Below are 17,095 nucleotides of genomic sequence, written 5' to 3' on the forward strand. Positions count from 1 at the left end.
CTGAGTGTGTGCCACTACCTGCGATGAATGAGGTAAAAACCAGTAAGTATGAACACACAAGGGTAATTCACAGTCAGGTGACAAGTTAGACTTTACGCAGCAGGTAACCAATCTACTCAGGACTCCTGCAATGATCTACAAGTAAACAACTGTTCAAAAAAATCAATAATAAGATGTTGCTTTTTGTTACTTCATGTTATTTTATTCAATTATTCAAGATTTTATGGCATTCCTAACAAAACTACTTTGGCAGCCTTGCTGTGTCATAGAAAAGCCACCAGGAGGCATCCAAGATGAAGACAAAAAGTATACAGTAAATTCCTGGTGGCTGAGGGTGTAGCATATATGTCGTCAAATTTGACAAGTTATTGCAGTTATTTATAAGTGCCGGTGATGCCGATCACGTACGCAGAAGAAGAAAAGCATATGGTAATGAAAAAACATAACTCATCTTCAAAGTAATCCATTATAATAATACGTGGTACATTTAGTAATTCCTCATCAAATCCAGTTTATTTGAAGAAAAACAAAAGTAGATGTAGACAAATGTATCATGATGCAGAATTGCAGCAAATTAAAGTGGCAGTTTCCAGTGCTTGGATGCAGATTTTTGAAACCATTCAGTGAGTAAAATGATGAAAAGCTATAATAAGTGATTTGATTCCTGCAGCAACAAACTGCAGGAATCAAATCTCAAGAACACTTTTAAAATTAAATGCAACACAGAACTTTTACATGGTGTGCAGTTCAATAAGACACAAAAAGAAGGGGGAGGGACAATGACCTTTGCACCTGAGTGTAGCCAGTAATATTTGTGCTTTTCCAGTTAGATGGCAGAATGTTTGAGGAATGTCTTATAAACCTTTAGGGTCAACCCGACAATCAATGCAACCTTCGATCAAAATACTGCAATATTTATTGCAGTATTTTGTGTGTTTAAGATATGCTTTGCCTACAAGCTGCAATCTCACGGTGGACATTTTGAAAACTTCTGGTGGGAAATGTATGCAAATTAAAAATAATACATGTATAAATACATATTTGAAAATCCTCCTAATCACGTAGAAGAGAAGTTGGATGATAACATTTTTGCTATATTTTCATTTATCCTATATTTTTGAAATTTGCCAACTGTGTATTAGATCCCATGTTATATCTAGTTGCTATCCATTGTAGTTAATGTAATCTAGGTAGAATTAAATGTACCTAGATTAATTTCCTCCTTGATATTTAAAAACTTTAAAATGATATAAAATGTATAAACAAACAATTGTATAAACAATTTTCCTTCATATATTAAGACAAGCTTGAGATGATAATGTTTCGTTTCCCACCAGAAGCATTTAAAAATCTGGGGCAGTTTAAGGTTCTTTTTTTAATCACTTCTGTTTAAGGAAAAAACATATTTCTGCCCTTATTTATGAACTAAATCTGAGCTCATTTTAATTGTTATGTACTTGGGTGTTAGTTGTGGTCAGGTGACTGTCAGCTGGGCTGTTCCCCTTTTGTTTAAAGTGAAGGAGATGCTGGTTGAACACGTTTCTTTACCTACTGTGATTAAAACCTTAACTGAGCTTTCTATAACCTCCACACAGGTCAGCTTTCCCAACAAGCCCGGACATGCACAGTAGGTGCTTGACTTGGATGGAGATGGATGTTTGAATCCGTCTTGGGGTTTGTCCAGAATATCCACAAATAAATTTGGCCGCCTGTTCAGTGCTGAGGTTTCTCTGCTGGACTAGTCGTCCTGAGCGCTGCCTTCCTCCTCTTCCTCTGGCACAGAGCTTTCCAGCTTACCTGCACAGACAAATGTACCAAAGTCTGCTGAGTGAATTTCAGTTTCTACTGTATTCGAATGATTCTCATACACCTTGAAGGTGTATGCATTTGATTACCTATGCAATGAAAAGAAACCATTACATGATCATAATATTGTCATATAATTAACTTGAGTGTAGCACTTCAATCTTTTGAAAAGCTTTCTGTCGTGTTGTCAAAACACTAGAGAAGCTCGTGTTTTGACAAAACAAGAGAAGCTTTATATATTAAATACTTAATGAACGACAGCTTTACAATGTTATTGTTATAAAGTCGATGTCTTTGGCTTCTGACTACTGAAATACATTCATGTTCAGTAGCACAAACGACTCAGAAACATATTTAGAAATGGTAAATGGCCTATATTTGTATAGCACTTTACTAGTCCCTAAGGACCCCAAAGCGCTTTACACATCCAGTCATCCACCCATTCACACACACTGGTGATGACAGCTACATTGTAGCCACAGCCACCCTGGGGCACACTGACAGAGGCGAGGCTGCCGGACACTGGCGCCACCAGGCACTCTGACCACCACCAGTAGGCAACGGGTGAAGTGTCTTGCCCAAGGAGACAACGACCGAGACTGTCCAACCCGGGGCTCGAACCGGCAACCTTCCGATTACAAGGCGAACTCCCAACTCTTGAGCCACGATCTCCCTTAGTGGATCAAAAAGGCAAAGATGTCCAAGTATTTTCTGTTTAAACTATTTTTTCATGCCTGTTATGCAGTTATTCCTCAGCCCTGTAAGCTCCCACCCGACTCCTCCATGAGCTGCACGAGTACAAGAGTTTAGGTTTGATGGGCAGCATCCAACTTTTAGTTTTCTAGCAGTTAGAAGTTATTAAAGGAGAACACTGTACTACACTGGAAAATGAGAGGTAAACATCCAAACACAACTACAGCCTTATCGTATCAGACGGTAAATGCAGCAAGAACTTTTAGTGTTGTTTTCTTCCCCCCTATAAGGATAATTCTGTTTGATGTGTGCTCATACGTGTAGCTTCTTTACAATCTTTACTCATTGTCAACAGTGTCAGCATCATGGACGTGTGAAGCGAGCCTTTAATTGTGAGATTAGAAACTGAAATCAGAGTTAGAGCTCAGTCAGACTTTTATGTTTATTTCTTAGCATTTTTACTCTTCTCTCATTTTAAAATATTTTTTTTCTCAAATCAATAGAATAATAACATAAATTAATTCTTGTTTGAGTCTTATCAAGGCAGTGGTTTAAATGACACTGAGCCAGCTGTAAGGTCACATGTCTGACATCAGCTCAACTTTTATTTTGAACTGTAAATCAACCAAGATAAACTTTGAGAAAAGCTGATGGTTATTCAGAGTTGAAATGTTTGCCCAGAACAGGAAGAGACCTCTGGCAGAATCAGGAGGGGCAGCTGTCAGCTGCAGCTGGAGGGTGAGGAGACGGAGCTGAAAAGAGAAGCACGGCGAGATGACCAAACCCAAACTACAGGTGAGAGCAGGAAAGGTAATGACACTGCAATTATGGCTTATAATGAAACACCCTGCTGTCCACGCAGAATCTGAAATAGTTATTTGTGTTCATGGACATGAATTGTCAACACAAATTTGTAGATAATGTGTTGGGTTTCAGTAGTAATCAGAAACATCTGTGACACATACTTTTTCTAGATAAAGCTTTGCAACAGTAACCAAGAAACCAGGTTTTAAAAACGTGACAGACACTGTGGTCAGTGCCTCCAAAAAAGTCAGTACATTAAAAAAAAAAAAAAAAAGGTCTTACAATGATACAAAAATCTGCTTGTAAACTCCTCCTACATGATCTGGCGCACAGGTACATCTTCCACCCCATATGATGACATCATCATGCTTCCCAAAATTACACATTTGTAGCTCGTGCTCCTATAACACCTTGTAAAAGCATATTATGATTTTAATTGCATGACTGTAACATGCACTTATATCAACAAGCCTTTTATATACACAGTATATCGTGACGTTAACTATTTGACTACTTCACAATCCGCCTAGCAACCACCTAACGATGGACTGTGTATTAATAACACAAATGAAGTGTGAAAATCTGAGATGTGTGTGCCACATTGGGCTGCTTTTGTGAGAGTGAAGTGATTTGTTCCACCATCAACCTTTCCAAACACCAAATGGGAATTCTTAGATTTTTAAAAGTGGAAAATATGAATTTTGCCATTATGTCCATGAATAAGAAGTGCAAGGAAAGAGTTAACCTGGTGAGATCACAGTAATTGATGAAGACCTCCTAATTCTCATTAACTGGAGGACAAAAAATAAAAATAATGAACACACAAAAGTATTTGGTAGCGCTTGCTGATACCATACAGTTATCATAGTCCTCCTTAGTATTCCAAATACAGATTTGTTTATCCATCTGTTACTGTTACACCGTGTAAAGGCATCACTACTAATAATAATCATAACCATTGTCATAATGATATGTCTGTACTTATAATACTGCATAATTCTTAATAGTGTGACATTATTATAAGATGCTAAGTATTTATATATAAAAAGTCCTTTATTTCTCTTGTTCTTTTTTCCATCCATGAGTCAAAATGTCAGGTTTTCTGGAAATTTTGACTTTCGAACTAAAACTCCTAACTCAGTTTTGCATTATGAAGGCAGTTTTAAGCTGCCTAACCTGAACTTTTGCCACTTTTGACAGGATGCAGTTTTAAGCAGGATTCAAAGATAAACCAGATAACGATGCATTTAACCACTTGTGATAGTAAAGCCACTTCTTCTCACAGCACATCCTGTCTGTGGATTGTTTTTATTTCCCCCCTCTCACGGCCTTGGGATTTAAAAACACCAGGACTCGTGCTGCATAAACCAAGCACTCCTTTACAACTCCACATGTTAATGCAGTGATGTGCAGATGCTGATCTCCAGATAGTCACGTCGCTGCAGATATAAATGCTTTAATCTCTTAATGGTTGTCTCAGTCTGCTCTGCTCTATCCCACATGGCTTCATATTTAAAGGAGAGACAATAAGACATCGTCAGACATTTTGTTTTTTGTTTTTTTGTTGAGGAAGGAAAAAAATGTGCTGTTGCTTAAAACCACACTCAACATGAAGCCAAACCCCAAATGCAAAAATGTTTCAGCCTAAACGTATGTTTCTTTAAACGGTCTTGAGAAAGTAGGACAAAGACGTGCTTGAATATAATCTTTATTTTTACAGCCAAAGTTTTTAAAGTTGGTACATCCAGCTAAAATCTTTTATGTGCATGTGTGTGCGCATGAAAGCGCGTGAGAGCTGCTACCAAATCAAATCATACTGCATATAGGTGTAGCATAAGAGTGAAGCAGAGTGTTAATAGGATGTGATGAACACCAGTGAGAAAGATGAAGGGGAAAGTCTGTTACTGAGAGACGAGGAGATGAAAGGCGGCTATCGGGAGACAGAGTCCGGACTGGACACTTCCTTTTTGTGGTCACATGACAAATCTGAGAAATGGGAAGAGAAGAGGAAGGATGGAAGAAGGCACAAGAGTGGAATATCATGCAAAGCCACAGGAAGATAAGAGAGGGAGACACAGGAGTTGTGCTGTTAGTAGTCTCTTCTCAACAAATTTCAAATCACAGACTGTTAGTATGGAAATGTGAGCATACAGTGAAGGTTAGAGGATGTGCATCAGTGATTATTTTAGAGAAATAGCAGATTTTGGACACTCAGGATTTGAGTAAAAGCAGCAGCTGTTTACAGTCGCAGTTCTTCCTTTCTAATAGACTAGCTAAGAAAAATATCTGCTTCTTTAGCTGCTCGATGTTCAGCTTTCCTCACCTGCTCGTATCTGACTTTCTGTTTGCTGTGCGTTGCTGGGAGGTGGTTTTCTCAGGACTAGGCTGCGGTGGCTGATAAGAGCAGGCAGCTGAGAGACTAGAGCTTAATTTATAGTACTGCATTGAATCTTTGCTGTAGTGATCGATGTCGTTTGAATTTATACACTGGTGTGTCTGCATAACTCTGCTGTCAGAAGCAAAACTCCGCTAATAAATCCTGAACAACAGTTAATTTCATGGCTATACAGGAAGGAGAGAAGACTTAAAGCTGAGTGCAAACACAACTTTGAAATGTTTTTGCACTGGCAAAATGCGAGCTTGTTTATTATTTTAATGAGCAAACTCGATGCAACTACATCCCATTACAGTTTGTTTCATGGAAATATTGTCCTTGGGCTAATCAGTAAACTGTTTGCACTGCATCTATGCACTCATTATCGTCTATCCAAGGTTCAGTTTCAGTGTACTTTAGTGCACAGTACTGTAAATGTCTTTCTCCAACACTGTAATATTCCTCATAGTGGATCCTGTGGCCTTTCTGTTGGGACACGTAATCTCTCCAGCTATACCTGAGTCTTCTCTCCAAGGCAGGAGGCGCCAGTCTTATTAAAAAAAGGCACTTCAACAGTCTGCTTTCAGCATGAATCCCCCCCTTTTCTAACTATGCTGTCTGTGGCCCCTGGAGGATCTCCTGAGGATAATGGGTCATGCTTGCTCAGAAGATAATTACCCCCTTCAGCCTGACCTTGGAGAGGAGCTTGCTCACAAGTGTCTGACCAGGCCTGAATACATGGGTCCTAATTTAGAAAGGAAAATAACATGGATCTGCTGGCCTGTAGGCCCATACCTATTATTATATTCAATGCAGTACTATAAATGACACTGATATAGTTTCTGCGTATGCAAGCATAGCTAGATCTGCACGGGTTCAAGTGACACAACTTTCTTCACCGGTGTTGGCCAAATGTTTGTGCTGTTTAATATCCCTACACCTGAAGGTACAAAAGTCATAACAAACAATTACTTTGTAGTGAAGTGAGCGTTAAAAACAGTGGAAAGTGTTCAGGTTAGCAATTTAAATAGCATCATCACTGATGGGCTATTTAATGTTAGGTCTTTTAGAGGACTGCACAAGCATGTCTGCACTGGCTGTTTCCATATAGTCCAAAAGGTAATACCGTGCATCAATGCAAATATAATTTTGTTTCTTGTTATTTTATTTTATGACACTTTATCTGCAGTACTTGCATGCAACTTTTGCTTGCTGGCAGCTTCACAATATCATAATTTAGTCTTGAAATGAACGTGTGTGTGTGTGTGTGTGTGTGTGTGTGTGTGTGTGTGTGTGTGTGTAAGGCCAACTGTTTACTCCAAAAAGTCAGATTATGGTATGAGAACTGTGTTTTGGGTTTCAATTTTCCTCTGCCAACATTTAGTTGGCATGGAAGTCACTAAACTAGCTGACCTTGAAGTCAAAGTAAGTCATTATTGTGTAACAACTAGACAAAAGTGATTGGTTTGGGGGTTTTTTGGAGTACACTGCTGACCAGTTGGTGTTATGTATGCCCAGCTAAAAATATTTTACCCCCTGAACTGTTGCTCTCTGCCATTCCTCTCTCTTGATTGGCTAACAGCAGACTCGCCTCATTCCCATTGGCTTCCTCTGGCCCATTGTGATTACCCCACATTGCAGCGGTAACATAGAGCTCTGCTGTGACTGGGCTGAGCTCGCTGTCTGTCTCACAGAGCCCTGCCCCCAGAAGGTGTTGCTCCACCCCCAGCTGAAGCTCTGAGGAGAGAAGAGCACCTCTAGTGGAGATACACTTCAACTACAGGCACATCACTTTAGCGCAGGAACGGCTCAAGATAGCAAACGTAAAAAGGAATTTGTAGAATGAAAATGAAAGGGACCAAATTAGAAGACCAAAAAGTTAAACTGAAGGAGAGCAAAACAGATTGGGCTTCTAGTAACATCAGAGTTAAACCAGAGGAATATGTATCACTTGTAGAAGAAGTCTGTGAAGGTTCTCAGTCATCCAGTTGAATGTAGTCTAAGGAGCTTGGAAACAAAAGCATCTGGACCTTTTTAGGTTTCTTGAAGATCATCCGAGAAGCTTCTTTAGTTCTAAAAGCAATTGGTAGAGAGACATCTCTAAAGGACTGATTGTGACCCACACCCATTTTCACACCTTGGCTCATGTGATTAGGTAGAGGATCAATAGGGGGTCCATGACCCTCCTGGGAACATTCACATAGGTCTTCAAATCTGGGACTCTCCACCAATTGCTCTCAGATTTGAAGAAGCTTCTCGGGTGAGAGGTAAAAAGTCTTCAAGAAACCTAAAAAAATCCATACGCTTTTTCTTTTCAAGCTCCTTAAACTATCACTTGTAGATTTTTTGCAGTTGCTGATTTACTGTAAAAGTTTAGGCTGTTAAGGAAGAACTTTTGTATTTTATAAGTTTGTCAAATATAATACTGAATCACACACAGATCAAGGTTAATATAGTTGGAACTAAACTTAAAAACTTAAAAGTGTATTAATAATAATTGTTTATTGTTTGAATTAAAGGTTTTTGTTTTGTCAACAGTGTGTGCCTGATGAGGCTTTAATGAAATATAATATTTTTAAAAAAAAAGTACGACAGTGAGAGAAAACATATTAAACACCGCGCTGGGACAGTAGATTTATAAATAAAAAAATTTTCCTTATCCAACAAAATGTAAATGCTTGCTATGGATTTAGGGCATAGGCAGTTACTCAAGAGACTATTAGCCACACACACACACACACACACACACACACACACACACACCACACACACACACACACACCCTCTTTCACTTAGTCTTACATACACACTCACTCAGCTGGGATCAATAAAAGAAAAGCTTTTACAGTCTCCACTTCCCGGAATCAAGTCAGTGCTGCACTCTCTGCCCAGACTTATATGTGCTGCGTTCTTTTTCTTTCCTCTTTATAATTTCCCCCCTAAAACACACACCTTTTTCTGCGTACTCCTAAAGCAGAGTTGTCCGTGCTCCCCGGATATAAAAAAATCACCAGTGTGTTTTTTTCCCCCTCTTTTTTCTCAATCAGCCTCTCCTGTTCTGCAGCAGTTGCATCACTTCCTCTGATTCCTGCTTTCCATGTGGAATCTCTATAATAGTTTCATCAATTATTCAGCTCCAGCGACGATAACAAAATGACAAAAACTGCTACAGGAAAGTCATGCTAAAAGACATCAGACGGGTGCTTTTTGCATTGTTTTGCTGGCGACAGCTGAGACGCTGCCTGAGTTGACAAATGAATCTGTTCAAACAATTAAGTCCCTGCAAATCTGTGTTTCTGATCAAAGTATTCATCAGACCATTATTCACAGCCGATTATGAAGCGGCAGGAATGAATGGGCACCTCACAATCTGAGGCCATGGTTCTCAGTTGGAAAAGGGTGGAGTGAAATGGTAAATGGCCTGTATTTGTATAACGCTTTACAGATCCAGTCATCACACACACACACACACTGGTGATGGCAGCTACATTGTAGCCACAGCCACCCTGGGGCGCACTGACAGAGCCGAGGCTGCCGGACACTGGCGCCACCAGGCCCTCTGACCACCACCAGTAGGCAACGGGTGAAGTGTCTTGCCCAAGGAGACAACGACCGAGACTGTCCAAGCCGGGGCTTGAACTGGCAACCTTCCGATTACAAGGCGAACTCCCAACTCTTGAGCCACGATCGCCCAGAGTGGGACAAGTTGCTGCCCTAAGTAGACGAGTTTAGGTCGTATCTCTGAGTCCTGTTCATGAGTGAGGAGAGAGCAGAGTGAGGAGCTGATGGAGGGATTATTATTAGGCCTAGAGTACAGCATTTCTATGAACTATATTTGACATAAGTGGTTATTAATCCATCCATACTTTAAAGAGGACCTCTTCTGCTCAGTTCCACCTTCATAATTTTGTAATCTTGGACTCTAGAATTCCATGATTAACAGTTCAGAATCATTTTTATTCATATTATGCTGGTGCCCTTACTTCATCGTCTTCTGTCTGAACCAGGTTCTTTTGCCTTTCTTTGCTTTTAAAGCCACCCTTCCTCTAGATTTTGTCATTGGCTTCTCCTCATAAGTAGAAGTTTGAACGCCCAGAGCCGTGTCCATCTTCCTGAGGACATGTGCTCTCATCCCGAACCAAGACTAGAAAAAGCTGTCTGAAAATGAGCCTACAGAGGATTCTTCTTTTTTAAAAAACATTTGCCTGATTCCCTTTAATATAAACACCCACCGCTGTGGTAGGATATATATGTGAGCGATAATAAAGGAAAAAAGACGAGCCATTAGAAGTAACCCTGACTATCTTCTCTCTGTCACGCTGCCAGCTGGAAATCAGATCACAGGCTGGGAAAAACAGGGCCAGAGGCTAAAGAACAAACAAGGCTAAAACTCAGACTAAAGAAAGGAAATCTTAAGAACAACAAATATGTGAAGCAAAACAAGCAGAGCTTCCATCCTAAAGGCAGAACATACAGATACCACAAAACTTAAGAGAGGAGGGAAGAGACTAGTGTGTACACAGCTGCAAGCAATGACACTGCAGACATTAGAGGGTATCGTATCAAAATTTTGTAGAAAAAAAAATCAATAGACTGAACGAAAATACACGCATAAGGACAAGTTTGTAGCTTTTATTCTGACTATAAATCATGTGTTAGTTATTGAATATTGCTGGTTGGATAACATTTTCTAACAACATGCGGATTGTCGGCTCGGTCTCCCTCAAATCAGACTGATTTTGATGATGCCAAAGAGATACAATAAAGAGTCTGTTGCTAATTATCCAAAACTTTAAGCTCGTCTGAGTCAAAGATGTGTAATTGATTTATAAAAAAAAACATCAACAGTAGATGCTTTTATTTCTGTTTCTGTGCCTTTTCATAGACTACAAAGACAAACGCTGTCGCAGCTCCTTAAACATGTAGAATCTTTGCTTTTCTATCAGTGATGCTACATGTCTTTCATTATTGTTTTAATGCACATTTTGGTGTCTTTGTTGTTTCTGGTGCATCTCGTTGGTGTTTTAATTATAGGAAAAATGTGGCTTTTAAAACAATAGATAATATTTGGGCTTGTGATGCACCACATAAATCCTCATAATCCTCTCCTCGAGGGAAAACTGAGCTTTTATGCTTTTTATAGACATTGTACACATTTGGGTTTTTTTTTTGTTGTTGTTGTTGTTGTTTTTAATTAAATGGAGACGAGGCTGGAACCAGCTGTGCATTTACCTTTCATGGAGGGTGGGGCATAGGTGCTCTGCTTCCTCTGAGAGGACTCTGAAGCCTGCAGAGCAAAAGAAAAGAAAATCATCTTTGTGACAAAAGTTCAAAATGAAAATTCTCCTCTAACCGTCAAATGACTGAGTGGAGTCCAAACATATCTATTTATCTGCTGTTGTGAATCTTTAATCATAAAAATCTTCCAATAATTGTTTTTCATTCAATAATCAATACATTATTTTTTGCAGTGAACCATGGCTAACAGTCAAATGGTTTGAAACATGAATATGTTTTTAAAAGGATGAAAAAAACACTTCATTATAATGGGTGGTTGCCTCCAGTTCATCTACACTATGATGTTAAAGTGATAGTTGGATACAGTAATACAAAATCAAAATTTGATTTTTTTTCTAGATTTATTAAAGATTGTCTAATTTTTATAGTTAGTATTTTTAAATTCCTTTTTTCATAAAATGACTGAAAACCTTAAAGATATTTTGCATTTCTGTCATAGATGAGACTGATTACAGTCATGTGAAAAAGAAATGTAACTAAAAGGTTGTTTTGCAGTACTTTATCAGTCGCTAACATCGTGGAGGTCTTTTTTTTTTTTTTTTTAAATTTGCTTATACAGAGAAGATTATTATTTTCATCTGACAAATGTTTACCTGTTGCTGAGTTTCTCTTTTCCCTGTATCTGTGTGCATTTACAACTATATATACAAACCTGTGAGTCTCCACTGGCATTGTTCTGATCTCCAACATCTGCAGGAGAGATAAAACAACAGAAATTGAGCTTTATCCTTAAATCCATTTGCCATAACCTCACCTCTTTCTTTTGATTCTTTGCTTTCTTATTATCAGGTTTCCAGCTCAGTAGTGTGAATGCTGGCATTAAGAGTTCTCATGGGGGGCGGGGTCTGCCAGCTAGTTCACACCACATGGGTAATGGGTAGCGGGTTTTTAGTAATTTGGCTTCCTCTGTGGCCTGAAGCCATGCTGTGATCCACTTCAAAAACAGCACAGCTGCAGTTTGTACGCTTCCCAGTGCAACATGTACTGGTGCTGGTCGTGTTAATCAGTATTGATCGCCCATACAGGCATGGAGGGATTATGAGAGAACAGGCCCCTGGTCATGTAAAAAGCCCCTCACCAGTATGCATGCAGTAACAATACACCCACACGGGAGGAGGTGCAAAACAATTCAGTTTTGAGTCTCTGTGGTTGTTTCTTCACCATCTGCTCGGATCTTTTTCTATTATTTCTGCACCTACTTTTGGCTGTCAGATTTTTACTGTGGTCAAAACATGTCATTGCTATCTATAGAAGATTTTGTCTGTAGAGAAATGAATTAGTTATTTTATTTCATTCTTTATTTTTGGCAAACACATAAAACCTAAATCACAAATTAACAAAAAGAACAGTTACCGTTATGATATTATTGATGAGTTGAAATATCAATATAGTATAAATACATTTTTAAGCACAATTTTTATTTGTCAATAATGGGATCTGTATTTTTTTTATTGCTTTACATCTGTTTCTGTTGTGCATCTTGTTTTGCTTGATTTGCATCTCTTGGCAGTTTTTCATGTTATTCTTCCAACTTTTCTGCTTTTTGTATTTCTGTGTCTGCTTTGATTTAACAGCCTTAATCCCACTCAAAGCACCAAAAGCTTTTAGTGCCAGGAACCTGTTACAAGAAGCTAAAGGGTTCCTATTCTGCTGTTTGCCTGTGTTTCCACTGCACTCGTAAAGCCTGAAAAGGTTTATTCGGCTAAAATAGTAATGACTCTTTCTACATGTGTGTTACATCTCAGCTGACTCCATCTCTGTCCTCAGTCTGTGTCAGGGCTGCAGGTCTGTGCAATTTAGAAAATAACATTTTATTTCTCCGGGTGGCCACCACTGCTTACTCGTCCTCGTGCTCATTGAAACCACAGACTGTATACAAAAGATGGATGTAGTATCCAGATCTTAAATTATGGCCTGACTGTTACGATGGCCACTGTGACAGATTTGGTATAAACACAGAAAGTGCAAAAGTAGCTTCTGGATTGCAGCGCTTTTAACCTGCATCCCTATTAACCCTTTACAGCCGATCGGAGCGGGCACGCTCTGTTTTGCGTAACTATTTTTAAATCCCGGTAGCTCTGCAACCAAGTAAGCTAGCGCAATAATTTTTTTTGCATATGAAACTGGAGGAGTTGTACTTACATCTTACGCCATCAGCTTGTCCTCGGTCACAGTTTCCTTCCACATATAGCTTTGCAAAAACTGCATAAAAATCACTTGCAGCAACAAAAACATGATATTCCAGAAACACGCTTCGCCGATCCATCAGCTGTTTGTAACACTTCCTACGTCCATCAGCGCGAACTATCACATGACCGCATGACCTGCCCGAAACCGGAAGTGACGTCATTTTGCGGAAATGTAGTTTTTTACGATCGAGGCCTTATGAGCTTGTGTTTTACTTGTTATGTGTTTTAAAAAGTTATGTTTGACTTTATGACTTTCTGTGTCGTTTCTGGGATGCTTAAGACTCATATTGCACTGCTGGAAATAGTTTATTTTGATGCATATGCTGTTATTTTGCAAATTTGCACTATAATATTTATTTTTGTTTTTCCTGCAGTATATAAAAATTGGTGTATTTCAAAAATAAAACTATGAAGACACTCAAAATAAATTTCCTGTGGTGGGAAACTAGTTTGTGTAACTTTTTTGTATTTACAGTTTTGAGGGATAAGCCTCTTAAATTTCTCTAACTAGAAATATATGTTAAAAAAACAAAAACGATTTTCAATTTTTTTGTAGTTTATTGCACTTTTTTGCAATTTATGTAATTACTATGCACCTAATGCAGACATATTATTAAAGTTTGGGCTATAATGGTTGTATTGATGTATAGCAACTTAAAATGCTCCCAAAAATGGCTCCACAGCATGTAAAAATATAATATAAACTTGGTTCTATGGTAGGTCTTAAAGGGTTAATGACCAGTAGGGGGCGATTTCTCTGTTTGCAAAAACAAGACTGGCTGTATAAAAGTTTGTGAGAAAACACAGTAGAGCTGCAATCGCCACTCCTAAAGTTCCTAAATTTTTATAAAATATTAGTGACTCTTCTGAAACTTGTGGGTTAAATAATTCACTGTAAAATAATAACACTCTGAATGCATCAGGAGTAACTCAGGGTCGGGTGCCTTGCGTAAGAACACTTTGGCTTGCAGACCGCAGCCACAGTAATGTTTTGGGTTTTTTTTTTTTAACTTAATGTGAAACATATCTGCCATCATTTCAAAGAGTGGAAAAATATTGAAACTAATTAGCAAATTTAGAACATTGGGTCTGCAGTTCCTGTCCCAGTGACCTTATTTGAAAGCATGTGGTTGCTTCTTGCTTTCACAGCTGCCAGCTGCTTCTCCTCCTACAGACCGTCGGGTGAACTGACTGAAAATTAGGAAGAACTACAAATTTAAAGTGGTTTTAGGTCATAATTGGTTAATGGAAATGGTGAGATTAAAATCGTCATGTTTATACCACAGACGATAAAACATTTAGATTTATGTGCAGCCTCTCTCAAGACTCTCACTGTTGTGTTTTGAGTGTCATTTGCTAGATAAAGAGGAAGGAGTGAAAAATAACCAAGGTTTAAAAATGAAAACAGTCCTTTCTTTAACTAAGACTTGAAAATCATGAGCTTTAGATTCTTTTTGTGCATAGCATAGCCAATCATGCACAGAAAGATCGAGATGATTTGAGGCTGCCCTCTGCTGAGAATATTTCTCTCTGTGTGTTGAAGATACTGAAGTTGTTTCTGTCTGTCTCGCTCTCTGGCTTTTTCTTTCCCTTTTAAGCAACATTTTTGGGATTTTTCTTTCTTTAGAAATGGACAAAATGGCAGCTTAAAACCAAATCGGGCGCCTGCAGAGCTCAGTGCAGTTGTAATGGGACCAGCCTCAGAGCTGAGCTCACAGAATGGAATCAGCGTGATTATTCAATCAGTCGGTTCCCGTGTAGAGGGATTTATAACAGCTTAGAGCACAAACACACACTCTGCAGGCATCCATCAGCCCGCTCTAAACACTCAGATCACTTACCAAAAGTAATCTAATAAAGGTTCCATTACAGCTGCTGCTTTTCAGCAGCCCGTCTCCCACTCTACCTCTCACCCTTTCTCATTTCCTCTTTCCCTGTCTCACCTGTGCCAGGTTGTCTGTAGATCTGCAGAGTGGCAGGAGTTGGTCTTCTGCGGCGGATCTGAGGTAAACACACACACATTTTCATCATTAACCCTTGAAATCATTCGTTGGCTTTGGGAACACTAACTTCAGTCCATTGTCCAAATAAACCTTTATGAAAAATACCAGCTGGAACAAACTGTCCCGACTATCGCAGTGTAAAGAAACACAATGCTGTGCATCTGTGTAAATGTAACAGTGTACTCTTATTAGCAGGGTGAGGTTTATGGGTTTATGATCCCCAGTGCATATTAAAATTACAGTCTGCTACTTAAACTTTTATTACTTGATTCAAGGTTTAAAAGCACATCTTTCCCACAAACCACGCTGTGATAAAGTAACTAACTAAAGTAAACTAACAACTGCCTGACTTAATATTTATTTTTCTACCTCATTCTTTGGAAGAGTGTAATATTGAGGACATTTCAAATCCAAATTTCTAATTTTTAAATGCAACTCGTAGTCTATATTCCCAAAGATTTAATGCGCAGACACTTTGGCAACAGTCCCTAACCCTTGCAGTGCATGTTTTCTGGGTTTTCCTGGCTCAGAACCAGCCTGTGGGTGTACAACTGCACATTGAAGTAAACACTATACAGTAAGGGCATTCAGTCTATAATCATATATGACTAAAAAGATCACTTGACCCTTACTGGAAGGTGGCTTTTCAGGAAAAGAAAAAAATGATAGCCAGTAGTAAAAAATGCACACTGTCGTTCATTGTTTATTTGACAGGGAGAGGTTGGTGCGATGGTATCTCTTAAAACCATCTGTGAAATTTATCTGTGATTTGTGGGAATGCTGACACTTTCTGAGGCAGTCACTCCCCCAACATTAGATGCAGGGGGCCCTAATCAGTCACTGTTCATCACCAACTTCCTCAAACAGTCCATAAAGATGTCAGGAAAAAGCAAAGAGCAGCAACTCCCTGATATATGACGGTTACGCTTGTTTGTAAAAGCAGCTTATGCTTCTTCCTCTTAGAGCCACTCAGGATCAGCTAAAGAAAAAATGTGCCTCTGCCAGGCTTCTCCACATTTGAGGAAACGGTCAGTTAGTAAGAATTATCCCATTTTACCATGAATGCCTTTGAACCAAAGTAACCTAGAAGAAAAGGTGAGCAAGATTTCTTGGGATTTCCGTCATCAGCTACTTGTAAAACAAACAAGGAAAAGCATTTCTGATTCCTGGAAGAGATGGGAGTAAATACACTATGTAAAAGTTTATGGAAGTTACAGTAAATAAGTCACTGTTAAATTATTTAAATGGTATTTCAGTGTGTATTTTTTCTGTAATTCTTCATATCATTTATTCAAAGTCACATAAATCTCCTGCACTTAAACGCCTGACCAACAGATGTGAAAACAAAGCACTTAAAAGTGTCACATGCACTGCAGCTCAAACACAGCGTACCCATTAAATACACATGCTGTCAGCCAGATACACAAACGGCCGTTTTCATAATGCCGACTTGCGCACATGCTCTGCACCCACACACCGAAAATTCCCGATAACACACGCAGGACATAAAAGCCCTATTCAGCTCTCACATGCATGAGCCAAACTCTTTGGCCCACACATGCTCGGATACACTCACATGTTCGGCAGCCTGTGGGTCAAGCTGTCCCTGCAGCGGAGGCACAGCGAACTGGATCTTCTTTGGACTGCTGGGCTCCATTATTACTGACTGAGAGATAGAAAGAAAGACAGAGGAGAGAGAGAGAGAGTGGATGTGTGTGTGTGTGTGTGTGTGTTTGTGTGTCAAGGAGGGAGGGAATAGAGAGGGAGTGTGGGAGTGGTCTCCTCTTGGCCGATGTGGTCCATTATCACTAATTGACAGATGTGAAGAGCTAGAGAGAAAATGAGGGGGGAGCAGCCAAGTCAGTGCAGTGTTTTCCGAAACAACATCTGATATTTACTGAAATAGTAAATTTACTCAATTATTTCCA

The 17,095-nt window shown here is 39.2% G+C and overlaps 1 protein-coding gene across 2 annotated transcripts; it reads right to left on the reverse strand.

Annotated features, from left to right (window-relative positions):
• Nucleotides 1-180: 180 nt before the first annotated feature.
• Nucleotides 181-16,877, reverse strand: LOC113017393 (protein phosphatase 1 regulatory subunit 1C-like). 2 transcript variants are annotated; one of them, XM_026160540.1, is made up of 6 exons: nt 16,744-16,877; nt 15,108-15,165; nt 11,628-11,665; nt 10,910-10,964; nt 7,211-7,414; nt 2,443-5,289 (listed from the first exon to the last, which is right to left on the reverse strand). In XM_026160540.1, the coding sequence occupies exons 1-6, from the start codon at nt 16,822-16,824 to the stop codon at nt 5,234-5,236; spliced, it is 492 nt and encodes a 163-aa protein (XP_026016325.1). In that variant the 5' UTR covers nt 16,825-16,877; the 3' UTR covers nt 2,443-5,233. The 2 variants fall into 2 exon arrangements, with proteins under 2 accessions (XP_026016326.1, XP_026016325.1); XM_026160541.1 differs by lacking the exons at nt 2,443-5,289; nt 7,211-7,414 and adding an exon at nt 181-1,797.
• Nucleotides 16,878-17,095: the final 218 nt, after the last annotated feature.

The sequence above is a fragment of the Astatotilapia calliptera genome, unplaced genomic scaffold (genome assembly GCF_900246225.1).
Source record: "Astatotilapia calliptera unplaced genomic scaffold, fAstCal1.2 U_scaffold_117, whole genome shotgun sequence".
Taxonomy (NCBI): Eukaryota; Metazoa; Chordata; class Actinopteri; order Cichliformes; family Cichlidae; genus Astatotilapia; species Astatotilapia calliptera.

Excerpts from the sequence above, each read along its gene's own strand:
- LOC113017393 (XM_026160540.1), bottom strand. The coding sequence starts at position 16,824 with ATGGAGCCCAGCAGTCCAAAGAAGATCCAGTTCGCTGTGCCTCCGCTG. Across the intron at positions 11,666-15,107 it reads CTACAGACAACCTGGCACAG|ATGTTGGAGATCAGAACAAT; the intron begins GTGAGACAGGGA and ends TCTCTCCTGCAG. Across the intron at positions 10,965-11,627 it reads ATGCCAGTGGAGACTCACAG|GCTTCAGAGTCCTCTCAGAG; the intron begins GTTTGTATATAT and ends TTTGCTCTGCAG.